This window comes from Cygnus olor, chromosome Z, assembly GCF_009769625.2.
Source record: "Cygnus olor isolate bCygOlo1 chromosome Z, bCygOlo1.pri.v2, whole genome shotgun sequence".
Lineage (NCBI taxonomy): Eukaryota > Metazoa > Chordata > Aves > Anseriformes > Anatidae > Cygnus > Cygnus olor.
In genome coordinates this window covers 9812413-9839060 of record NC_049198.1, presented here as the reverse complement: position 1 = coordinate 9839060, position 26648 = coordinate 9812413, and the positions used below count along the sequence as shown (strand labels likewise).

The 26648-nt window shown below is 55.1% G+C and overlaps 1 protein-coding gene across 3 annotated transcripts in view; it reads right to left on the bottom strand.

Annotated features, from left to right (window-relative positions):
- The window catches only part of CNTFR (ciliary neurotrophic factor receptor), a 177500-nt gene that overhangs the window by 13738 nt on the left and 137114 nt on the right, over positions 1-26648 (bottom strand). For all 3 annotated transcript variants that reach the window (XM_040540225.1, XM_040540226.1, XM_040540227.1), the window contains 2 exons: positions 8009-8126; positions 7039-7205 (listed from right to left, as the gene is read on the bottom strand). In XM_040540225.1, the coding sequence (XP_040396159.1) occupies positions 7039-7205; positions 8009-8126 (285 nt within the window). The remainder of the gene's footprint in view (positions 1-7038; positions 7206-8008; positions 8127-26648) is intronic.

The window sequence follows — 26648 nt, the reverse complement described above, 5'->3', positions numbered from 1 at the left end:
AGGGCCATGGCTGTCCCGGTGCAGAGTAACCACCACTGTGGAGATGCCAGTGGTGGCCAGAGCAAACTGCAGCCCTCCTCCCCATGGGTAACAGGGCCATAGCAAGGAGCCCACCAAGCCCAAACCCTGTGCTTTCCTTGCTCCTCCTGACTGCTGGGAGTCTGACCCACCATTAGGCCTGCTCATCCCACAGTAACAAGGTAGAGTTTGGCCCCTGATTTAGGGCCAGGGATCCCAGGTGTTGGCACATTATGTTCACAGCAGGCAAAAGACTGATGCTCACCTTCCACCCCAGGTCTCTCTCACCCCTGCTCTGCTTTAGGAATAGGGGGATATTTTCTCATTACCTGGCATGGATTTCAAGAGAATATTAATTGACTGCTAGCTATGCAATGTGCTTGGCAGTTGCTGCTACTTTAAAGTGCTGGGAGCAAATGCTGTGATGAATGGCATTGCTTCCTGCAGGGTAAGCCCTGCTCCTCACCAAAAGTCTGCTCAGCTCCCAGCAGCTGAAGCTCCCACTTTGCAATAGCAAAGTTCTAAAAAGTCCAAAATACGGGTTGTACAGGGACCTGGCAAGCAAAGGCAGCCTGGCTGCAAAACACATCCCTCCTGAGGAGCTGTGCGTGGGGATGTCCTGCAGGTTCTGCTGTAGGCTTGGGGCAGCTGGGGTGAAGGGGGCTCTGAGAACAGTGATGCTCATGAGTCCTCATGTTCCAGGGTTGTTCTCAACATCCCCCAAATCCACATGAAGTATACATGAAGAAACTGTCACCCCATCCTGAAAATCTCTGGATTAAGCAATGCAACCCTGTTCTGACCACCTTGAGCAGAAGCTGGTGAAGACACCAGCACCGATCTCCACTCCCAAGCATGGAGTAGGGATGCTGGGGCCAGGAGGAGCCCATCTCAGCGCGGTCACCCCAGAGAAGGTGCAGCAAGGGGGAACCCCACGAGGCAGGCAGGAGCTGCTGCTGAGGGATGATTTGCTGGGACTGCAGTGCTGAGCTACTCCAGATGGCTGTGTAATTCCCCCGCTCGCTTTGAATCCCTGGGCTTGGGCTGGACATCAGCTTCCATTGACAGAGCCTTGGAGTCCAAACACATACGGAAAAATATAAATCCAGTGCTGGCTCGGCGGGCTGGGTTTGCAAAACAAAAATCTGTTTGGCTGAATGAATGCAGATGACTGCAAACTGTGGCTCCCCGATAAGGGATGAAAGCACTCGGGTGGGAATGGCCATGATGGGATGTCAAAACTGAGCTGAGCCCTGGTGTAATGCAGGGCACTCAGTTTTGCTTTTTGGTGTGACAACGCAGAGCCATGGCAGAGGGATGCTCAAATGCAAACATGCCAGTGCCATGGCGGGTTGGAGAAGAGCAAAAGGCAGTGCCCTGATGCTGAGGGGAGAGCCAGCCCCCCATTTTGCAGGGATGTGACCCCCCTCACATGGGTCGGTGTCCGCCCCTGGCCACAGGGGATGTCTGTCCTGGCTCTGAGCATGTGCGGCAGAGCTCCCGTCTACAGCGAGGCTTCAAACAGCGCCGCGTTAATGGGAAAACCAGCAGTCCCCAGCACGAGGGCTGCGGCTGCCTCCCCACGTGTCCCCCCCCAATCTGTGGGACTCCTGCCCAGGCTTGTGCGAGGCACAGCAGTGCCAGCCCCTCCAGGAGCACAAAGCTGGAGTCGCTCCTGCCACGTCCCTCCAGCACGGCGGGGATGCCAGGATGCGAGGCCCCGCATCACCTCTTGCACCTCGTCCAGCGCTTGACCTTGAAGGAGTCCTTCATCCTCCACAGCATCCCAGGTCCCTGCTCCCCACACAGGGACGACCACTCCACTTTGCTCCAGCCTTTGTCTGCCCAGTCCATTTAGAGAGCAAATTGCGAGGCAGGGGCTGTCTGGCTGTACATCAGCGAGCATAATAGAGCCCTGTCTTCAGTGCGGGCCCGCAGGCAGTAATGTAATATAAGCAATAATAGTAATAATAATAATGGACGATGGGCATTAGGCTGAGCATTGGTTAAGCAGCCACAAAACCAGATGTAACATTATCCCACAGAGCTGACAGAGCATCTCCAAACATTCCTGAGAAGGAGACACGGGTTTTGGCCAGGACGCAGCTCACAGCTTGTCCCGCTTCACTTTCAGGATGAGAAAGGGCCCAGTGGTTATCTCTGTGTTTTGCTGTCAGGCCAGGCTTTTCCTAAAGGCTCTGCAGGCTCACATAGGACCACAAGTGCTTATGGAAGGAGGTGCTGCTTGAGCCCGACCCCTCGCCCACTAGGCACCCGTCCTCCCACCCAGCACTGAAATGGATCCCCTGCGGCCGTTAAATATCCCCTGGCATTTTCTCCAAGAAGAACGATATTAAACTCCATGTCTTAGCCAAATGTCAGTCTAGGTAATTTAATTCTGCCTCCCTAAGTAGTATGAATTGAACTGACCTTCTGCCTAGGCAACTGTATACCTGTGTTCAGGGACTGAATTCCTCACAGAGGCAGGCACATTTGTCCTCACGCAGCCCCTCTGCGATGCTCTGTGCCTTAATTGCCCCAGAACCGCAGCGAGGAGGATCGAGCAACTTTCCCAAGGTGACAAAAGGGACAGGGGTGGCAGATGTGGCAAGGCACCCATGCACTGTCCCCTTTTTCTAAACTGCCATGTCTCAGCATGCTGGCATGGGGTAAGGCAAGAAAACATGTTATTAACCCTTTGGCTCATTTAGAAAGCCTTCCATCTCCTTTGGGGTACAATTCCCCCTCACTGCTGTTAGCACCCAGCAAAACTTTCTGCCCTCCCTTGCTCGGCTCTGCCCATGCTCCCAGGGCAGCTGCAGCCCTGCCTGCTCTCACCATCTCACCAGCCCCGAATGATCAACGCTACCAGGATGCTACATGTTTAATGATGTGCATCTTCTGCTGCTAATTTGCCCCAGGCTCCCATTAGGAGGAAGGCAGGCATTGCCACCGAGGTGGGATGTTGGCCTTGTGGTGATTGTCCCTGCTTTGCTGCAGGATGCTCATGCCAGCTGTGTGGAAGGCAGGGATACATCCTCAAGGGCCATTAAAGTTCCCACTCTACCCCAGCCACACTGCCTGGCACCTTCTTCTGTCTCCAAGCCTGCTCCTCTCCTGCTCCTCCTGCCCCTCTCCCACCTCCTCCTGTCTTAGGGCCAGAGCCCTGATGCCTGCAGGGCTTTGCGCAGCCTTGCCCTCCCCACGCTCACCTTTATTAATATTGATACCTTTGCAGAAAACATAATTACGAAAAAAAATTCCAGCAGCAAGCCAGGGAGGAAGGCAGCCCGGATGTCCTAGAGATGAAAGATGGGGGCCAGAGGGCTGGAAACCCTCTTCCAGTCATCACTGGAAATGGAAACGCAGAGCAGCCCCTTGCAGCTGGCTGCTAATAACCGGCACCACGCGACCGCCAGCAAGGCATCGGCTTGGGATATCAAAAGGAAGCACCAGTCATTTTCCACTCAATTAGAGTCATCTTCCAAGCAGCTGGGGAAGGGATTTTCTGCTGGGGGCTCTGGTGGGGGAGGAAGGTAGCAAAAGCAAAGGAGGTCACTTCTTCCCAAGGGTCTTTTTGTGACTGGTCGGCGGGTGGTCCCAGCAGGGAGCGGCCATGGCTCTCCGCTCACCCTGGCTCCAGGCTGGGCACAAGAGCAGGATTTTGTGCCTGGCCTTGGATGCTTGTGTCCTTTGGCATCAATGAGCCAGTGCAACGGTTTTGTCCTGAGACATGTTTTTTTTTCTGCTCCTCCATCTAGCAGAGCAAAGCCCAGCATAACTTTGAAGATGAGAGCTCAGCCTGGGTGATGCTGGTGGACTCTGCTGGGTGCCACTGGCTGTGCTGGGACACAGGCTCACCCCAGCACTGCTGCATTTGCAGCTATGGAGAGGAGACCCCCAACAAGGTGCAGACATGCTTCTGCAAGGACAGCAGGCAGGCTGAGGCTCTCCTCCCACCCAAAGTCACCCAAGCAGAATTGCCTGGCAAAATGTACAAATGCAGCACGCTTGTTTTAATTGGAAACAACACCAGGAAGGCACAAGGAGAAGCTCAGTGACGGGTATGTGGCTGTTGCTTCGTGGTGGCCGAGTTCATCCTGAAACAACTCTGCTAAGCCTGTCGGCTGCCTGCTTAAATGCTCGCTCACTGCTGCCTCTGTGCTTCTTATGCATAGCAGCCATAAAATATCCCAAGGAGGAGAATTTTGTAGCTGTGCAGGACACGGAGATTTTAAGACCATAAGACAGTGAAGCTCTGCACTGTCCTGTCACCCCTTCCCCAAGTGCCTTTGAGTATCTGCCATGGGGTGCTGGGGGTCTCACCCCTCCTTCATCTGCTGGGACACATCTGTTTGCCCTGCATCCATCCCTCTGGGCTCTCTGGGAAGAGGCAGCGATATCGTGCCCGTGCTAGCAGCTGGCCTTGCTCTCCGCTCCTCCGACCAGGCTGGGTTCAAGCTCCTGGGCTGAATCCGGCTTGTGCCGGTGCTGGGACGGGTGGGCTCGCAGCCGGGCGTGCATCCCAGGGGGGCTGCCCTTGTGTGCTGGAGCGGGGACGGGCAGATTCCTCCTCCCGAGGTGGTGCCGGCTGTTTTGCTCAGGAGTGGCACCAGATGTTCGCAAAGCCAGGCAGGGCATGGGTGGGATGCAGATGTTACAGGAGGATGCCCTGAACTCCTGCAGGAGGGAATGCAAGGAACTTGGAAAATGCAGCTTAATTGCTGCCCTGGGCCTGCAGGCTGGAGGTTACCTTCGTTTAAGGAGTGTATCTTCCACGAAGACAACAATTTCCATTTAAAGACACCCAAGTGGCTGGAACTCCACGTTTCCCTGCTAAGCTCCTTGCCTTGTTATTAGTATTTGCAGTGCATCAAAGAATAGGAACTTTGGACAGCTGTGGGGACACAAAAAGACAGTCCCTGCTCCAAAATAATTTCCCCACTCCTGACACCCTATTTTTTGTTTGATGTTTTCCAGGATTTGGGGTAGAAAGGGAAAAGCTGGGACAGTGGCGGAGCTCCTCTTCCTGCACTCTGGCACTTCCAGCTGCTCAGGGCTGGCACGTGCAGCACATCCAAGGCATTGACTAACTGCTGGCTGCACTTCAGGGATTCATTTCTTTGTTCCTCTGGTCCAGTAGTTGCCACATGGAACCAGAAAATTGTTTTTCAACTTGTTCCTGAACTCCTCTCTCCCATTTTTCCTGTTCTTTGAGAATGGACAATCTTGTCACTGCACCGGCTGCAATCCGCCTTTGGCTGGTGGCAAAATCCCTGTGCCCAGCTCCCTGCTTTGTCACTCTTCTCACTGAATTGCTTGCTCCACGACCATCCATCACTGCTGGAGGAGCAGCAGCAGCAGGGCTGAGCTCTCCCTGCCTCAGTCGGTGGCAGGCAGAGGCTTGGCCAGCACTGCTGAAGCCCTGCAAAGGGCTGGGAGATAAGGCAGGACACAGGCAAGGCTGTTATCGCACTTAGGTTTTTACCTCTGCCCTGCAGGGTTCTGCTGGGCGCTTATACCCAGGCTGCTGTGGGATGCTCTGAGAACTAGAGCAGCCATGCAGGGTCAGCCCTGCCACCACGCCTGGGCTGTACATGAGCTATGCATGCATATGGGAGGGCTTCTTCTGCCTAGGGATGGGGAGAAGGGGATGGGATGTAATTTCTCTTCCAATCCTAATTCCCATGACTCTGCTTCCGTCACAAAGAGCAAACCTCTATTTAGGAAAGCTCAGAGGAGCTCAGCAGTCATGAGAGACCTGAACCACAGAGGACAGGACCAGGCTGAACACCAGGCCACCAATGGGACCAAGTGCATCCTGCCCTGCTCCTCCATCATGCTTAAGTGCCAGCGACCCCACATGCTGGGGGTCCTACACAAAGCATACTCCAGCTCCCTTTGGCAGGAGTCAGGTCCATCTGGCTCCAAAAGAGACCCACTTCTGGCCAGACTTGAGCCATGAGGGATGCCTCTGGGAGAGCAGACTTAAGAAAGGGAAAAACCTGCTGCACCACAGCAGCTGGGAGAGAGGAGTGAGAAGCAGCCCTGAGGCCCCAGGTCAGTGCAGCAGGAGGGCAGGAGGTGCTCCAGGCAGGCAGCAGCAGTTCCCCTGCGGCCTGTGGAGAGGCCCCTGGTGGAGCAGGCTGTCTCCCTGCAGCCCATGGGTCCCACAGGGAGCAGATCTCCACGCTGCAGCCCATGGAGGAGCCCCCGGTGGAGCAGGTGGATGTGGCCTGGAGGAGGCTGCGGCCCATGGAGAGCCCCCGCAGGAGCAGGGGGTCAGGGGGAGCTGCCGCCCGTGGGGGACCTGTGCTGGAGCAGTTTGCTCCTGGGGTTTGGACCGCGTGGTACGGAGCCGTGTCGGAGCAGTTCCTGAAGAGCTGCTGCCTGTGGGCAGCCCCCGCAGGCTCAGTTCGGGAAGGACGGCATCCCGTGGGAGGGACCCCATGGGGAGCAGGGGCAGAGAGGGACCATGAGGGAGAGGGACAGACTGCTACCCCCATTGCCCATTCCCTTGTATTGCTCAGGGAGAGGACATAGAAGAGGGTGAATATGAGGGGGAGACTTTTTAATTTGGTTTTAGTTTCTCACTGCTCTAGCTTGTTAACACTTTCTATTGCAAAAACACAACTTTGTTTCTCACAGCAATAGGCAATAAATTACATTAATCTCCCTACTCTGAGTCTGTTTCGCCCGTGACGATAACTGTTGAGCAATCTCCCTGTCCTTATTTCAACCCTTGAGCCCTTTTCACCTTATTTTTTCCCCCTCTTCCTCTGAGGAAGGGGAGTGAGAGAGCAGTTGTGGAAGAGTTTGGCTGCCCAGCAGGGTGAAACCACCACAGGGGGCGCACCAGGAGGATGCCAGCGTGGCTCCATCTCACGCACAGGCAGGCAGAGGCTCCACCTGGAAAGCCTGGCCCTTCCCTGGCCCATCGCTCCATCAGGAGATGCTGTGCACGGAGCAAGCCAACCCCAACACTGGCTCGGAGAGGCCAGGTTCTGCCGCGGAAGTTACCTATGGCGAACTCGTCAAAGGTGAGAGAGGTGGAGTTTTTGCCCAGAGCATTCGTGACTGTCAGAGTCACCTTGTACTTCACCGTCGAGAAGAGCTGGAGGTATCTGATGTGACACCTGTTTTTGGGAAAGATGTCCTTCTCGCAGACCATCTCTCTCGTGCCATGTCTGGAAAGCAGGGATGAGAAGAGCTGTTAGCTACAGACCAACGCTTGGGATGGGGATGCACACACACAGCTGGAGAGGAGGAGGAGGCAGCAGCAGAGCGGTGTCCCCGGTCTGTCCAGAGTTCCTGTGTGCCATCTCCCCCACAGACAAAGGTCTGCCTTCCTCCTGGAGGATGTGTTATCCTGGAAGCCTGCAGAGAGACCACGATGAAGGCCCTCATGCTGGCCCCAAGCAATGCCTGCTGCTGCTCTTCCCCCACCCCACTGCAAGGACGAGACTCCGTAGGGGCTGGCTCTGCCTCTCCTGTGGGAGGATCAGGCTCTCCTTTCTGCTGGAGAAACAAGCCCCAAAAGCTAAGGCATGGCACTATAAAGGTTGTGCCAGGGTGGGGGTGATGCTATGCCATGGCCAAAATTGGCTGAGGGGCACTGCTGCTGCTTGGCCACAGCTGGCACACTGCAGAATGGAGCATGGCTGTGCCAAACTTGCCAAAAAAACAGCAGGCACAACCTCCAGCATGGATAAGTGGTGGAGAGAAGATGGACTTTGGGGGCACAGAAAGGGGATATGGGAGCTGGTGGCTTTGGCACCCTCCTCTGGGCAAATGGGAATTTCTTGAGACAAAGCCCCAATGCCAAGCACCAAATTTGGATGTCCCGGCAGCATCCTTCCCTGGGCCCATTTTTTGGATACCGATCCCATATGCTCAGCACAGGTGACACCCATGGCACCACCTGGGACATGATCCAGACTGCGGGGGACAAGTGCTTCCCCTGCTGCACCCTTCCCTCCTGGGCACTTACATGACGGAGATGTTGAAAGAGTTGGGGATGTAGGTGGGGCTGGGCAGGTGCCAGCTGCAGTAGAAACCCTTCGGGTAGTTGTTGGACCGGCACATCAGCACTGGCTCTTTCGGTGGAGCTGCAGAGGAAAGAGAAAGAGGAATTGTTCATCAGGGTGGGCTTATATCACCAGCTCCTAAATAAGGGGATGTCCCTTCTCTCCCAGATCGAGGGGGGACATGATTTTCAAGGAGAGGCCCAACTGTGTTCATCAGCTTGAAGTATGTCCCATGTGTGCTGCTGAGGTCCACCACGAGACCTTTCCTCAGACTGTGCAGAGCTGCTCACCTCCTCCCCCAGCAGGTCTCCTGGACTGATGAGATAAGGGGTGGCACAGGAGGTTGGCAGGTACGGGGAGAAATTGTCTTCAAGGCAGCTACAGAGACATTTCTGATGGGGAGGAGGTGCTGCTCTCTTGACCCCATTAAGCTGCAGCGCTCATGGCTTTCTCTGCCATGTCCCTGGGGAGTGATAAACTTCTTGTTGAGGGATGATTCTCAGAAACCCCTGAGGCCCATAAAGGGATGGAGAAGGACCACGTATGGCAAGATGCAGTGGAACAGCCTGAAGCCAGCAGGGAAGATCCATCTCTGCAGGAGGACTGGCTGTGTTAATGCTCAGCAGCAGCAGAGCATCCCATGCCCATCACAGGGACAGCGGCTGGGTCCTGCATCCCAGGAGACACAGAGGCAGCCAGAAATGGGACAAGAGCACACAGCAGGGAGCAGCTACCTCTGGCCTTGTCAGATGGTCTTAGAGATTAGAGGCAAAAGGTTTTAAACCCGACCAAGTGCTCACACTGCACTCAGCTTGCCCGGACATACAAGCACACTGTGATCTTTGCAGGAGCACAGCCAGAGCCGCAGGAAGTCTCTGTGATATGCTGAGGGCTGGTGCCCGCAGGAGGAAACCTTTTAGCTGATACATTTGGCCCTTGCAGGTTGGTAAAATCATCTGAACTGACACTGAAGTTGACTCCTCTCAGTACCTGGACACTCATGCTGCTGAGAGCAGAGGTGGGCTCTTACTGCAGCACCTTGGCATGGCACCGTGCCATGAAGTACCCAGGGCTGGATGCAGCCCCCAGGGGGAAACTGAGGCACAGGGCTCGATGCACCCAGTCACCTCAGGGCAGGGCTGGATGGAGCAAGCAGGCAGCACGACAGCAAGATGAACAAGGGGGCAGCAGGGCAATGAGGCTGCCCTGATACGGGGTGCGTGTTCCTCCTAATGGCTCTTTCAGCCTTCAGATGGCAGACGAAGGCCAGAGATTGGCTAATGAGCCTCCCAGGTAAATTATTCAAGCAGACCCTCTGCAGTGGAGCAGAACAGCTAATCGCAAGGCCAGAGGCAAGGGCCTGCTCCCCGCTCCGGCTCCATCCTCCTCCTCCTCCTCTTCCTCGCCTGCCAGACCTTTAACCCCTTCCCTGCCCCAGCGGATGCCCCCAGGGTAAGCCCGGAGCAAACACGGGACAGCATCACCTTTTGCAGGAGGCAACAGGAGGGCTCTGGGGAGGTGTTTCGGAGGGGTGAAAGGGTGCAGGGGACTTCGGGACAGGCTTCGGTGTCCCAGCGGCCGCGCGGTGGCAGTGTGGGCTAACAGCACCCGCCTGGCACTGGGCTGGGGGCTGGAAATATGGCACTGGGGAGGGTGCTGGGGAGGGTGCCATAGGCCTCTCACACACTTGGTGCTGTACTCAGCACCAGGCACAGCCTCCTGCATGACAGCAGGAGCCAGTTAGAGCCAGCCCAGGTTTTGGGGACAGGACCCCCCAAAGCCTGTCACAGTTCCATGCCCCACGTGCATGCTGCTCTGCTGCCGACCTACAACTGGCCCCAGTGCAGATAATTTATCTCTGTTGTCCCCTCTATTGTGCTGGATTCAGCTCTCAGCAGTCTGTGCCGAGGAGGCTGGGTTGGCCTCACGTCCCTGGTTTGTTTCACTGGTGAAAGGGGCCACCCGTGCCACTGCCCGCTTCCATCCCCGCTCCAGAGCAGCCTGCAGAGGTGCCACATCTTCATGGGGAAAATCTTTAGGATCCTGTGCACTGCGCTGGGATGGGAGGCCCAGATGCAGACCCCAGCCTCTGTGCTTGTGGCAGCCTCCACTGGTCGGCTGCGGTGCCTTTAGCCAGCAAGAAGTGGAAGGGGAGCCTGGGAAGGGAGATGAAACCACCGAAGTGTCTCTGCCTCCATTGTGCCTAGGCAGCATCCTCAGCCCGCAGTAGCTGAGGGGACACTGCTGCACAAACCTGTCTCACTTCAGCTGCCACCATCCCTTTCTGGGTGTCCCCTCACTGCCTGGGGACACTCTTGCAAGCTCTTTATTTCCAAAGAGCCATCAGTCCTGGAGCAACAGGCGTCTTGGGGGGGCCAATGCAGATGGTGGCCTGCAACCCCCCTCCTCAGCAAGGAAAGGTCCTCGCCGGCACAGCTCATCCTGCCCATCAAGGGCTCTTACAGACTGCAAATAAAATAGCAGGCTCCAATCGATCCTGAGCTCCGTAATGCTGTCTTTGGAGGTGGGCCAGGCTGTCGGCCGATAGAGAGAGCAAGAAAGGCAGCGAAGGAAAACAAAGCCATCAAAGGAGCATTAGAGGCTTTTTCTGCCCTGAGGCCCATGGAGGGCTTTGGGCAGCGCCTCTGGGTGTGCAGAGCCCAGCTCCAACCTCTCCCATCCCACCAGGCTGATGTCCAGCTGTCAGCCCCCGTTGCCCCCAAATCCAGCCCCATTATCATGTAGCCCCCTTGAGCCTCGGTGCCTACAGCCTCGGTGTCCCACAGCCACCCAGCGCACAGGCACTTCTCCGGGGGACATGGGAACGGCTGCAAGCAGCATCCCTAATCCTGGCAAATATTTACTTCCCTGTCGCCTTGCGGAGCTGCCGAACTCTGTCAAGGCAGAGCTCCTTTCCTCTCGCTGCAAACACTGCCTGCCCTCTCTAATCTGTCTATTAACCTCTCGCATGGCAGGAAGCCACTTCTCCCACGTGCTCTGCTGACGTTCTCTCTGCAAGCCCAGGGTGGTTGATGCCCGGGCCGTGGTTGCTTCCTGGTCCCCTTGCCCCCTCTGCACAGCAGCTTGGGTTCTTTCTGCAAAAGTCTCGAAGGGGTGAAAGGGCTCATCCCGCTTGCAAGCCGTGCAATACCCCTACAAAATGCAGAGCTCTGCCAGGCAGTGCAATCTGCTCCATCAGGGTCCCTGCAAACCCCACAGAAGTCCCATGGCAGGGATGGGGTTGCCTTCCCCATCACGCACTGCCCTGGGCTCTGCATCCCTTTGACTGCTGTCTCTGCAGCCCGTTGGGAATTGCTGATGCCTGACCAGTGTCAACACCTCTGCCTGGATGGTAACAGTGCAAGGACAGCCCCTGAGGATGAAAGCAGCCCTGGATGCCCCGGCACAGACACAGGGTTTTGTCTCTCTCGTCACCTCTAAAGCCCAGTTCTCTTTGTACCCCGAGTCCCACTATGCAGGGAAAAAGTGTAACTGATCCATTTTAGAAACCACTAAAAATGATCTACAATAGCTTTTGCTAGCCCTGCTAGGTCATGAGATAATGGACATTAAAATCGTGGCATTTTTATATATAGAAAAGTTATTTTAGGTCATTTTTAGAGGTTTCTGAAATGGATCAGTTATAATTTTCCTCTCCTGCTGAGGGCTGAATGTACTAAAGATGCCTTGTTCCACAGGTGGAGGGATACAAAAAAATAGTACCCATAAAACTTTTAAGAGGCCTCTAAAACACTTCTGTAGGAGGTATTTCTTCTCTTTCACTTGGGGCACATTCAGGCCCCGGGCTGCTGGGGGATACCGATGTTACATTGCGCTCGCGGGATGACCTGCATAACTCATCATCCCCAGCTCGTGCCAGCAAAACCTCCAGGGCCCATGACAGCATCGTGTGCTCGTGCCAGAGCTCCAGCCCTCACACAGCCCGCGTGCGTGCATGCGCTCTGCCCCGTGCAGTGGACAGCCCCAGCACCAGGCTCGCTCCTGCCACTCCTGTACCTCGTGCCCTGCTTGTGCCAAACGTGACGGGAAGCCCCCTCCTCATCCTCACACAGAGATGAATTTTGCACTGTTGCCACAACCAGACCTGCCTTGCAGCTTTGCTCATTTGTGAGCCATAAGCTTGTGCAGATAAGTAAAAATACACCCAGGTGGCCAAAAGCAAAGCTACAGCGGCTGGGGGATGACGGGGACCCAAATGGGGTGGAGATGCCAACCCGGAGCATGTGGGGAGCAGAGACATCACCGTGCATGCGGGAGCAGCACGCCTGAACTCACACCTGCCCAGCCCCTTTTGTTCCATGCACACCAGCTGCAAACACAATGCATTATTTATCTAACGCCACTTTTCCAAAATTGTATGTGTACAACAGGCTGGTATGAAACAACAAAGAAAACAGCGATGAATAAATCATATTTCCACTGCCCAGCTGAGCCTCCATCAGCCGCACACCTTCTGCCTGCGTGCTCCCAGCAGCACGGCTATGGCTGGGACAGTCCCTTCTGTCACCCCAAATGCTGGGATGTGGCCATGTCCCATTGCTGAATCAAGGCAGGGAGGTGATGCTCTGACCGTGCTTCTCTTTGCTCTGTTACCACTCATCTGTGCTGCTCTTGGCCATCCTCCCGCTTGAAGTTACACACCAAAGAGAGATCCCTCTCTGGAGCTCAAACCATTGCAGGTTAGCACCAGAGATGCCCACGCTAAGCCAGTGCCTGGCCCAGCCCCAAACCCTCCTGTGACAACACCAAAGCACATGTAAAAACTCCTGGCTGCTCTTCCCCAGGAGGTCCCAAAATGGGCCAGGGACACTGTGGCCCTACCCGTCCCCAGTGCAGGGACCTGGGCTGTAGCCAAAGTCCCACAGCCCCACTGCCACCTAGGAGCCAGCTCCCCAGCCTCAAAGAGAGAGAATTTATTCCCCAGAAGGTGCTGAATAAAAGGGTAGACTCAGCAAAAGATAAATTTCTTAAAGGCCCTGTTTTACACTGATTGAGGCTCATAAACCAAGCTATGGATTTTCTCATTTCCCTTGCAGAAAATTCACACCGAGAGGCAGCACTGTAAATTTGGGGAGGAGGCACGCGGCATTACTCACCCGTAACAGAGTTCAGAGCCCTGCTTAAGTGCAAATCGTGGTGCAAGCCCCGAGCCCTAAATGCTGCCCCTCAGCAAGGTGGTGTGATGGGTGAGAGCACCCCAAGTCCTGCAGGGGACCCCTTTTGGGGTGCCAGGCTGGGTGCTGTGGGACCATCACGCTGTGGGGGAGCTGGGCACCTCCAGCCCTCCCCTGGAACCCCAATGTCCCCTGGGGCCACCATGGCAGAGAGCCACCCCCCCACCAGCCCGTCCTCCAGCAGAAAGCACGGAGCAGCTTTGCTCCGAAACAGTATTAAATATTGAACAAAGGCAAGCAAATCTGTTATCTGGGATAATTGGGAGTAAATAAAACATTTAACCAAACCAAATGCAGCTGTTTCTACTTGGAGCCGGCACAGCAGCGGGGAAGCCAGCTCAGCTACTCCGTGTCCTCGTTACGGCAGCTGATTATTGTTTTGTGTACAACGGTAGCACCGCCAGCCCTCGGACAGGGACGGGACTCGCGGTGCTGCGTGCCCACGAGGGGCAAGGGCTGGTGGGGCAGGAGGGCAGGATGCAGCCCCCAGGAAGGACTCCGGGCATGAGAAGCCCTCTGCAGGGCTGGGATTTGCTCTCCAGCCCGGAGAGTTCACATCCAGGCCAGCTTTCCTCCCCCAACACCTCTGCGAGGAGATTTGCCTGTAACACAAACCATTTCAGAGCCAGGTCACTGGTTCGCACATAGCCCCGGGGCAGGAATGACCAAACCTGCTTACCAGCTGCTCGGCAGCCTCTGGGACACGGCGTGCTGGGACGCCAGCCAGTTCCTGCAGACCTGAGGAGCGGGGTGGGACGAGGGGCTACGCTGATCCCATGGGAAGGTGCCGGCAAATAGGGCCATGGGCGGACAAGGGGATGGAGAGCACATCCCTGGCCACAGAATGGGGCTGGGGCATCCCAGGGTGCCCGGCTGCTGTGCCCAGCATGAAGGGGCTGATGTGCTTTTGCTTGCTCACCTCTGAAGTCTTTCCACCTCTGGGGCTTGGGAAGCAGAGCTTGATGCATCCACAGCAGCTCCCACCCGAATGCTGGGTTTATCCTCTCTAAAATGTCTGGGAAGGATGCCGGGCACGAAATCCATAGCGCTTTCCAGTCCCTGCCAAAATAAGCTGTGCTTCCAGGGGAGTTTTAACCATCCTTCCCCTCCTGGCCCTTCTCCTCGATGTGAGGTCGGATGCGTGGTGCTGAGGTGATGCAGGGGCACGGTGATTCCTTGCACCCGGATGTGTCTCGCAGCACCTGCTCCTCACCCCAAACAGTTGGGTGGGAACATATCACAGCTCTGACCTCCAGAGGAGTAGCTGTCTCCCTAGGTACACTTCCATAAAAGTCTTGGCAACTAGTACCCAAAACTGCCCCAAAGAGTTTGATTTCTGCCATGCCCAGTCCCACTGTGAGGCCCACAGAGTCCTGGAAACTGAACCTGTGCAGAGACCTGCAAACTGCCACCAGGAGCTCAGCTAAAAGCCCCAGCTCAGCTGTGTGTGGGGTCTGTGGGGTTCCCCCAGGGCTCCCCAGCTGGTAATGGGGAGCCTGAGGATGTGTGCCACATCCTCCATGCCTGCGGGATTTGCCAGAGGGGACTCAGCATCCCCTTCTCCCTCTTTTCCTGGCTCCAGGCACAAAAATCCGCACAACCTACACCGTGCAATTCCCCTGCCCCTTCCTTCACCTTACTTAAAGTTTGCAAGCAAGCAATCCATCCTCCCTGCCTCTCCAGATGGAGAAGAGAGGGAAAATACCAGGTGTAATCAGACGCAACTGAGACCATTGGCAATCGCGTATCCTCGGCAAAGCTGTCCCACCAGAACTCCTGGAAATTGTAAATTTATCCAGGAGGAGCCTCTGGAGGGAAGCTACAAGCACTTTGTCATGTACCGAGCAGCAGGCTAGCCACAAATATTACCAGCTATCACTCCCAGCTGGGGAAGCGCAGGCTGCCTCCGACAGCTAGCAGCTCTCCGAAAATCCCTCTTCTCCCCTCATCCCGCTCAAGTGGCAGCTGGATACATCCCCAGCTCCACACTGCCTACCCTGGGATGCTCTCCTGATAACCCAGGGATGGGGAGACCTGCTGGCAGAGCGGTCTCCCACGTGGCAGGGGATGGAGAGGAAGGAGTAAGAGGTTTCTGGTGCTTTGGAGGAGAGGAAGGGATGTTTTTGTGCTTCTCCTGCTCTGCTCAGTCTCAGCATCCCCAGGACACCGACTCCCATCCTCCCGTGCCCATTCCTCAGTCCCAGGGACCGCATAGCTCTTTGTGTGTGACAGCCCTGGCCCCTGCAGCGCTGGTGGCTTCCTCACCCTGCCAGCTGGGAAGCTAGCTGCAGACACCTCATGAAAATGGCTGGGCTGGAGCCAGAGGTCCCCCAAGAGATGCTGGAGTCAGCTGTAGAGAGCTCACAGATGACCAAAATGTTCCTCATATGGCTTCTTTCTGTGTTGTTCCCATCCCAAAACTGTGCATGTCCCTGCAGCGGCAGCCTCACTAGTATGGTTAGCAAAGCCTCCTGGCTCCTTCCCAGATGTCCTCTGCATAAAGCACCCCAGAAAGTCTCAGCATGGACTCTGGTAGGGACAGGACCATGTTGGATACCTTGGGACTGTGGGGATGGCTCTGGCTGTGCTGCTGTTAGAGGCTGCTCAGGGATGCTGCCATCCCATTAATGATGCGTACCCGGGAAAATGCTCGATTTGTCCCAGAAAATGAGGTCTCCACACCAGCCCCTCACTGGCCACCCTCCTGCTTTGAGGAAACACTGGTCAGACACATCACTAACAGCAGGAGGGTCTCCTGATCAAGCCTAAATCCTCCACTGTGCTGATGGCACCGTGGGGTAGAAGCAGGCAGGAGGAGGGAGCCCATCTTCAGAGCATCTCTGCAGCTCACGCAAAGGGGTGAGCTTCCCATCCTTCAAGGGGATGAAAGCCAGGAGAAAGTTTATCAGCTCTGGAAGGGGTCAGCTGGTGAACCAGCTCAGCTAGCACCGCGGCTCGACACAGACCCACCAATTTCACTTCTGCCCCATTTCTCAGGAGTCACGCAGGAAAGCAGCTCCGGCTCTGCTGGCTTCAAGTGATAGGGACAAAGTTAAAACCCCTGGGTCTCCAGCATGGGAACACCAGCAGATTCTGCAGAGGAAATGGGAACAACCTCTCCCTGGAGAAACATCTCCCCTTGCTTCTTCGCAAAGCTTCAAGGCCAGTCCCTATCCTGAATTAGGCCCTGGCCTCATTCCTATCTTAGGGCAATGAGATCCTTGGGACGATGTAAGTCACAAACCCCAGACGTCACTGCATTTGGAAATAATAGCTGCATCCTCAACACAACTGACATCAAGGGAGGTCCTATTATTCAGCCCATCTGCAATGGAACAGAGCTAAAAAAAGGCTTTTTGCTTTATGACAATGATGCTCTTTTTCTTCAAATCCCATCTCAAATGGTTAAATCCCCACAGCTGGCAACAAGCAAGCTCCATGGGATGATCCTGGTATGCATGGCCAGGGCAGTGACGGCAGCTCGAGGGGCTCGGGGAGCCCCTTCCCACCCGCCTGAGAGCCAGCACTCTGCAAAACAAAGCCAGAAGCACTAAATGACTCGATTACTCCCAGTGACTGCTTTTGCTTGCTCTAATTGTCACCTGTGAAATCTTTGCAAGGTTGTCTTCATTTCCTTCCCTCCTTGCTTTCCCTCAGCTCAGCTCCGCCACGAGCACCCCACCAAATTCCCTTAATCTCCCCTTTAGGTCATACACCATCTTCTAAGCCTTTAATCAATTTTCCTCTGGAGCCCCTGCAATTTAGCAATGACCTTTTAATAGCAAGATATCCCGAAGCAAACGCAGTTTCCATAAGCTCTGTGACACCGAGGCAGTGACACCACTGCCACCCTGCCCTGGAGGTGACAACCTGAGTGCCTGGCACTGTCCGTCCCTGCCACCTGCAGCATGTGGGCAGCAGCCCTGGGCACAGACTGCCTCTAAATTAGGTTTTGTTAGAAGAGAAGCAACTTCCCAAGCACCCTCTGAATTGCTTCCAAGAAGAGCAAATAAGAAGCAATTATTTTGGAGATTTTTTAGCCTAACGCACCATTTTTTCTGCCCTCCCCTCCAGGGCAGTGGCACTGGCTGGGTCACACTGAGCTGAACTGTTACGAGCTGGGAACAGACCCCAAGATCCAGGGACTGGAGCTGATATTCCTTTCTGGAAAGCAGGAGTTTTGCAGAAAAGCCCAGGGCTTTCTTCCTTTGCCTTTTCCCCCCACCCTCCAAGGTCAAACAGTCCTGGACTCTCAATAAACTGTCGCAGGGGCTCCAGAGGATTTCAGGAGGTATTTGATAGGATTTCTGCAGGCTTGAAGCGTGACTTCACAGGTACGGGGGGGAAATACCCAAGAGCTTTGGAGGGAAACATTATTAGAGCCACTGAAGGATTTTGCTGCACTCTCTGAAGCATTGCACAGAAAATTGCAGGAGAAGAGAAAGTCCCACAGTCCGGAGCTGGCTCAGATCGGCACAGAGCCTGTGGCAGAAGGATGCTGCAGTGCCCTGGCTCTGGTGACATGGACTGGGCACAGAGTGCTGCTCCCTGTGCTGCAAATGCCTCGTGCAGCAGGGACAAGTCTCTCCTTGACTCAATCGGGTGGCTCAGCATCCTTCTGAGATCAGGGCAGCGGTGGGGATGGGTCTGAGGGCATGGGCAAGAGCTGCAAGGATGTGATGGGGAACAACCCATGGTGCAGGGCAGTCCTGGACTTACCCCAATACTTTGTCATCCTCTCCTGGAGCTGAGAGAACAACTCTGGCTGGGTTAATGCTGAGGCAGCTGGGTCTGTCCCATGCCCTATGTGCCACCAGCAGCATGGGGAGGAAGGCAGCACGCCTGGTGACAGGTGGGTAAGTGCTGTGACATGGGGTTGAACTCGCCAGGACTAAAGCCCTGGATCCAGTACCAGAGGATTTGGGCTTTGTGCAAACAAAGATGCACAAGGGCATTTTCCAAGAGCCATTCCCGCAGCTCAGCCATGGCCCAGCGTAATGAAATGCAAATGAATTTTGAGGTCATAGCTCATACACACATCTCGGTGCCTGCATCTCCTGCTTTCTGCACTAATATGGGCTGGAAAGGCGAGAACTGGGGAACGACCCAGAAGGCAGAAGCATGGTCTTTGTTTCTCCTCCCCATCCCGATGCTTTACTTGGACCCTTGGGGAAGTTTTAGCTTGAATGCAGCCCTCTCTGTGAGCCAAATGGGTTGCAAATGTATTGGCATGTGTTGTGTCATCTGCAGCAGCAGTTAAGAGGATCCATTTTCCAAGGAAGGGGAAAGAAAAGGAAGAAGAGGGGAATGCTTAAATCTGCAAAACAAACGTCCATCACCCCTTCTGAAGCGATAAATCTGTGGCAATAGATTATATATGAAAGGTTGGTGTAGAGCAATAATCTGCCAGGGCTTCTCACAACAATGCAGCTGGATTCAGATGTCAAACTAAAATACTTAGCACTTAATACCCTCAAAGCCTTGTACAAAGAATGGATGCGATGCAGGCCCCGGTGGGGTTATCGGTGGGGTTATCGGGAGATTTGTCTCTGATTTCACTGGCAACAGCCCCATTAACTCACTAATTTTCAGGAGAGGGCAAGGGACCACCCTGCCCGATGGTACCTACTCGGTGACACTGCCTCCCATCCAGCATTTGCCGCAAAGCTGGGGAGAAGTGATAAATGTAAGGGAAGCACCCCAAGACACCTGACAGATGAGGAAACGGAGGTGCTGAGCAGCCAGGGCATGGCCAAGCAGGACAGAGGGGTGAGATCCTCTGCAGGTATCCCCCGTGTGGGGCAGTGAAGCAGGGTGCTGGAGCCCTGTCCTCCCTCCTCGCCCGCATGCCTTCCCCTCCGCCCCAGCAGATGTTCTGGGTCCCGTTCCCCAGGACGGATCCCGGTTTGATTTATTACTGGACGTGACTTCTGGAGTTCGTCAAAGGCACCCACCCCCCCCTTCCCCTGCCTTTCCCCACACCCTTCCCATTTTGTTTTACGTTCACTTTGTGGTCTCCCCACCATAGCCTGCAATAAACAGAAACTCATTTCCAGTATAAACAACTGCACACTCTGCCCCAGCGAGCCGCGCGACCCTGCCTCTCCAGCTCCCCACCCCGCGCTGCTTTGGGCTCTGGGAAAACTGTTTCTTCCTTCTGCTTTTTTTCACCCCCCACCCTCCTGGCCCTTTGCACTTTTTTTTTTTTTTCTTCCCCGAGATTTATAATGTGCCAGCCAGAGTCGGAGTGGTCGATCCCTCTCCACGTCACGTACGTGCCATTAGAAGTAACTCTACCGCTACGTCTCAGTAAGGAAAGCCACCCGAAATCCCTGCGCAGAGCGCACACCGAAGAGCTGGAGATGGGAGCAAAGCTCTGCTCAAGGCTTAGCACTGAGAAGGAGGTGTTGTCAAGAGGAAAGCCAAAAACCTCTCAAGATATGAGATGCCTCCTGAGGCACAAACAGGGCTGGATTTAGGGCACTGGAGCAGCAGGCGCGCAGGGATGCTATGCAGGGATGCTGTGCACGGATGCATGGAGGCCAGGCTGTGCTCTGTGCCTAGCTGAGGGGTGGCTGGTGGGATGGGGCTGTTAGACACCCTGCACTACTCCTAATCCGGGGCAGGTTGTGGTGACAATGTCACACAGAGAGGTGGTAACGGTGTTCTGGTGGGATCATGCCTAGGCAATCACCGGGACCCCGCTGATGGCACGTTGCAGTTGCAGAGCCCATTTCCCTGCACAGCTTTAATGAAATAAACCCATTTTGAGCATTTTTGGCCCAGAACCTGTTTCTGCTCAGCCATCCACCAGCTCATGCTGCTTCTCAGATCCAGTGACCCCCTCCTGGTGCCTTTACCCCAAGTGCCGGGCAGATCCTGCCCTCCCCAAGTCCCACTCTGGGAGGGATCAGAGGGCAGCCAAGCCTGGGAGAGAGGCTTGGCATGGAGAGCTGGGATGGATTCACCTCTCCGAAGCACTGATGCTCTCAGGGTTGCCTTTATCCACCTTTAAGCACCTGGTAGAGAGGTGGCTGGGCCAAGCAGGTTGTCTCTGCTCTTGCTGTGCTCAATGGGGAGAGACAGGCACCTCAGGGGGGCAGATCACCAGGTGGCATTCCAGTTGCTCCTCTCCAGAGAACACAGCTGTCTGCAGCATTTTTATGGATGTACAGGGAGAGCAACCAGCGCACTTGCACTAGAAAGCCCCTTAACTTTGCAAATACAATGCTCATTAATGCCTTCATCACCCAGGGTGGGCGTGATGTGCAAAGGCAGCACTGTGGATGGAAAGTGCTGCTTGACCCAGCTCTCCTGATCCTCTGTCCAAAGCTTCGCAGATTCAACCAAGGAAAAGGCAAACATTTCTGACATATGGGTAATTAAAACCTGGAGGATCTCACTAAAGGCTCTGGTGGATTCCCTGCCACTGAAGTCTATAAATCAGGGCTGAGTGTTCTCATAGCTGCTCTGCTGCTTTTCTGTGACGTGCCCGGGCTATGCAGGAGAGCATCTGGTAGCAGCAGACCCCCTTGCCTCCTTAACATCCCATGCTGGAGATGTACACACCTGCCCCTGCAAAGGTGTGAGGACATTTGGGTCACTCCCTGGGACAAGCTAGCCCAGGACAACCAGTTTTTTAGGAGCTAGACATTTAATTCCAGGCAAGGAGGAGCTAGTCAAAGCAGCCGATGGTTTCACTTCTGCTGGGAGATTAAAACAAACATGGAAATGAGGTGGATTAGTTGAAACCTGAATCCAACAGATTTGGCTGGAGAGTAACCGGCCCCTAAGAGTGCTGGTAATACCCACATCCCTGCCGCAGATGCTGTCTGACACCAGGCTCATGGTACTGTCTGCTGGGACTCACAGACAGCATGCCTTGTGCAGCCCCAGACAGATGAGTTTTGGCTGCTTGTGCAGTATCTCTGTTGTTCTTTTCCCATCTGGGGCTTTTGAAGTTGAAACGTGCACCTCAAGGTGTCTGCGGAGCACTGGAGCCTCCTTTGCAAGGCTGCAAAACACCCCCAGTGCTGCACAGGCAGCACCATACCTGCAAGAGGGTTGTTTTACTTGGGAAGAAAAAAACGCATGTCATTTATGGGGATGTAAAACCCTGTGTGGAATCTGAATGCAAGTGGAGGCTGTGGTACCGTGGAGCAGAAACCCTGCACGAAGCACCAGGCACCTCCCAGCCACAGCTCCTGCGGTTTGCCCACTCCTAGTAGGGGCAAAATTTGCAGCTATAGCAAGCTGCTGGGGGGGGGGGCGGATTTGCCCATCTTCCCAGCTCTGCAATCCTCCTGGGACAACCGCGTGGGCAGGACCCCGGCTGAAGCAGGATCTCTGCTCACCCACTGCGGTGAAGCCCGATCGGTCCTGGCGAGCCTTGCACGCGATGCAGGCTGCTCGGTACAGGCGCCAGGCTGCTGGCCGGCCCCGAGGAGGTTATGTCCTTGCAGAGGGAGCTGTTCCAGGTGTTTTAAGTCCCCCTGACCAAGAGTTTGCTGGGTGACAGAGGTCTGGTATTGCTAAGTGACCTTGTTATGGCTGTGCTGCAGCTCCTGCAGATGGTCTGCCCATTGCATTTGATGGGAAAGCTGAAGGGCACAGGTGGCTACCCCTGCAAAATGCCAGATTTCTATGCAGAGTGACTGGGAGAAAACACTCATTTAGAGAAAAACACACACAGCCTTCAAGCAGAAAGATCCTCTGAGCAGAGAGGAAAATCTATTATGTGTTGAGACTCATTTTATCTCGATGGCTTGGTTATTATCCCGCATCGTGCCCCCTTCCACTGCTAGCATGATACGACATGACCCCGTATCACGAGAGCAGTTGGTGTTGCAGCCGGCCATACGACAGCACGAGAGTTACAAATGGCTACAGGGAGCTGCGCAGGCCTGCAGGCCTCTCTAACAACAAATCCATAGCCATGGATTATCTGTCTGCCGAGATAGCTGGTAGCATTTCATCAGCCCTTCACACCCCGTTGATAAAGGGACTCCTGGTACGAGGGGTGGCCAAGAAACCACTCTTCCCCTTTCCCATGGATGAGCAGCTGAAGCTGTTCCCAGCCGGCTGGAGCCCCATAGCCTTTGCTTTATCCACCAAATCGAGCATCCTCAGCGTAGTTAATCACGGCAAGCACCGAGGCTGGAGGCAGCAGAGGCCACCGAAGCCCGCGCTATTCAGTGACCCTAGGGAGGAATGTGGCTGACTCACATCATGGGAATCCGACCTCCACCGTGGCCCCGCTGCTTGCTGAGATCACAGACATCCATCTCCCGGCTCCACAGCTCCCGGCAGTGCTGGAAACGGGCCGGCTTGTGACCGCAGGTCGGGCCTCTAACCTCACTGTGATGCTCTTCAGGAATCCTGGTGTGCGGCACACACCCTGGTGCAGTGCCTGCATCCCAGTCCCCATCCCCATCCCTGCTCCTGGCCTGCAGGCACCAATCCTGCCTCTCTCCAGCACGGTATTTGCAGCTAGGAAATGCTCCAAGTATGCCAGCCTTGCAGCTCTGCTGCCGCTGATTCTCCTCCAAGCGACCCACAGGGTCCTGTTAGAGCTGCCGTTCCAGTGATTTTTATTTAAATCAATATCTTCCCTGTTATCCCTGAAGCACTCGCTACCAATAACCTCTCTCCTCTCCCAGGATGACTTCAGCTGCAGTCAGATTTGCCTTGCTCTGCAAAGGGCTACGGGCTCTGGATGCTTCTCCACAGCTGCCCCTCTCCATCCATCCCCTGCTTTTGGAGGTTTTGCTGGGTAGGGAGACCCCATGGGGAAGGTGAGAGCTTCCCAAGCACAACTAAAACATCTGATGGTGAAGCTTTTTCCTTGCATCTTGGTGCGGCCGATGGCCTGGCCCTGATTGTGGTTACTGATCTCTGACCCCAAACGTCCATATAACCCCTCGACCTGAGAGACCTGCCACTCCTCCAGCAGCACACCCCCAAGTGTTTTCTGTGAGTAGCAGGTTTTCGGTAGGATGCGTGGCTTTTGAACCACACCTCTGCAACCCTTCTCGTTACTATTGGCACATCCTAGACCTGCATTTTTGGCTGTGCGATCACGTGTGCCCCTCTGAGGAGAGCAGAGGTTTCTCTGTCTGGCATTCCTCATCGCAGAGCATGGAAGGAGTCTGGGTCACTTGGTCACCCGAGTCAGCACAAAGGAGCAGGGTAAATCCCCCAGAGCTGATGAGCTTCTGCTAAACATGCAGCGCTGGAGAAACATCCTGTTTTCCCGACATCTCTGAATTTACAAGAATAAATCCCTTCCTCGTTCATCTGAGCAAGTGAGGCTGCTCTCCTATCAGAGCTGGAAGGTTTGGCAGCTCCTTCCCCGGTACAAGCACGGCTCAGTGTGACAGCCTCAGGGGGACAGTCCTGGGGCTGGGGACCTGCTGGGAGAAATGGCACGCAGCCCCATGTCCCTGGGACATGGTGCAAAGGCATGATGCTGGGCACAGCCCCCGGCTCCAGCCCCCCCAAAGCCTGCAGCACTGGCTTCCCCCAGCGTGGTCAAAGCCAAAACCAACAGAGGAAAAAGCGAGGCATAAACCCGTCATCGCTGTGGCACATCAGCACGTTATGGATTTCCCATGTCAAAATAATGGATCCAAACTCACACTGCCACCCGGCCTCCAGAAGGGCAGCGCCGCTCCTGCCCATAGATTATGTTTGATGAAACCGAGTTAGTAGCGTTTTTATCTGTCAATTAGGAACCATGAAACAGTTATTAAATAGAGTCAGAGCCCTCCTTGCTGCTCTCTTGGGCAGTGCAGGAGACTCATAACAGCCTGTAATGAAGCATTAAGCAGCAGCAGTTTTGTTTCTGATAGGATTGGAAATGATAAGCCAGCGAGGCATGGCCGGACGGGGTGAGCGGGTCCCCGGCTCAGCAGACACATACCAACAGCTGCTGTGGGGAACATCGAGACCAAAATTTTTCCCCACTGCCCTGAAAAGAAGTTTCGGTGGGACTGCTGCCTCGCTGTCTCTGCTTGCTCAGCCCAGGCACACTCTGCTTCTGGAGGTCACCAAATAAAGGGATGCTGTCACAGCCCTCTGACCACAAATGCAATGCCCTGTGACATCCTTCAGGATGCCAGCACAGTCTGGGGACAAAGCTTTCCCCCAGGCTGGGCTGGGATGTGAATCTTAGCTGCTTACCTGCCCTCAGGGCTCGCTGCACAGAAGGTGGCACAGGGCAAAGGCACAGCAGGGTGGTGGCCCTGCAGAGAGGGATATCCCGGGGAGGGCGGGTGCATTGTCCTAGCATGGGATGAAGAAGGAGCAACGACAGGCAGGGGCAGAGATGGTGGTCCTGGCACCAGGAGATGCATTCACCCCTCCCCTTCTCACCTCTCGTGTCTTGGGGCTTGGTAAGCCCCGGCCCTGCCCTGGCAGCTCTGTGCCATGCCAGGGTGCCCAGGAGGGAATTCATTCACCCACCCATCTCCTGCCCAGCTCCTGCACTGCCCACTTGCAGCCCAGGGGACACCCCAAAGGGAATGGAGCAAACTGCTCTCCCCACACCCTGCCGCAGGGAACGCCCCGGATCCAGCCACACCAAAGGGTCTCACACGCTCGTGTCTGCTCTGCACTTTGCTCACTTCCAACAGAAGCACAACAGCAGCATTGTTTGTGCTCCTGGTGATTTTAAGTGAAGGGCCAAGTTTCCAGGACTTTCCCTTTAGGAGCTCCCTTTGATTTCCATAAAACACAAATCTCTTCAAACAAGAATAAAACAATTGAAACCTTGAAACCAAGTACTTAAGTCTCTAACTTCCTGATTCACCCAAAATTCTCAGCTGACTCTGACTTCTAGAGCATTTCCCAAAGTTGCCAGTGAACTACAAAACCCATTCATTCCCTCTTTGGCCCTGAGGGCAAAACCTTCAAGAATCCCTCCCCTAAAATTATCATTTCAGTGCAACGAGGGTGCCCACCAGCTCCTTATCAGCTTTCAGAGAGCAGAAGGGAAATGCATCAGGCTGAGTTATGCTAGTTTACTGCAAGCCAACACCAGCCACAGCTCTATTCCTGGGGCTCTTGCAGAGTTTTGGTGTTTGCAAGCTATTGAGGGACTCCCAGACAAGTTGCATCACTGTACCTGAGTCTACAATCACAGCATCACTGTGGCACTGTCTGCAACACCTGACCTCGAGGCTAAGCCCTCTCCTTTCCCTCCAGCCGTGCAGAAATGACAGCGAGACCTCAGCCCCGCAGAGATCTGAGCTCGGGGAAACGTAGCTATAGTAACACACCGCTCGGGGCTGCGAGGGAGTGACGGACAGGTTTCAGCCTGACAGCAGGAGGGATGTCGGTACCCTGCACCCCGCTCAAACACAGCCGGTGGGATGCTGGGAGAGGGACATGGAGGGGACGGTGCTTTCCAGGGAAGGTGGGCTCTTGTACAAAGCCTCCCCCTCAACCCTCTGACCCACTGGGAATGTGGCTACAACCCCAGCACAGGGCTGTGCTTGGCATACGTGGTGTGCTGGGGAAGGATGGATGCAGCGGGGGTAAGGGAAACACCGGTCCTTGCCTGTGGTGGGCACACGGTGTGCAGTTTCCAGCTCCTTTCCCACCTCCACCGTGCCTGCGAGGTGGCCAAGAGGAAGGCCACGGTGTGTTGCTGGATGTGGGCACAACATCAGGATGGGAGGCAAGGAGCAACCCACCTGGCTGTCCCATCTCTAGTGCAGGGAGGATGCAAAATGAGGGACAAACGCAGCTCGGCATCCTTACAAAGCACTTCCCTCCCCCAGCTGACCGGGGGCCTTGGCCTTTGCAATCCTGCCGCAGGAGGATGCTGCCCTTGTTGCACCTCTCCAGCAGATAAACGGAGACCCCAGGCTGCTCCTCGGGGATCAGCCTCCGCTTTCAGAAAGCAGCCAAGTGGCAAAACCACATCAGAGCACCCCAGCAGCACCACAGAGGCATGCAGTCTGGGAGCCCTGCATGGTCTTCTCAATCCCAGACTCAGATCCCCGGCTGGCAGGAGGGTCTGCAGCCAGGCCAGCACTTCCCTGCCTGCTGCGTAACCCGGGGGGGCTCCTCGGGGCTGGGGGAAGGCGGCCAAGCCCCCCTCCACACACCTCCCTGGCCTTGCTGAAACTTGCCCGAGAACAAACTCTCAGGGATTAGCAGTGGTCACATCCTGGTGAGAACAATATTAAGGGATTATGAGATTAGAAATACCATTTATGCCGAGAGGAATAACTCTAATTCTTATCTGATTGTCTACAGATGTCAGCAATCAAAGCGCCTCTTTCATGCAAAGCAGGGAGCGCTGCAGAGAGGGAGGTGACCAGGGCTCGGCCCCCTCCCAGCCAGAGGAGAGCCAGCTCCTGCTGCCAGTGCTACACCCGCATCGCCTGCCTGCAGATTTCAT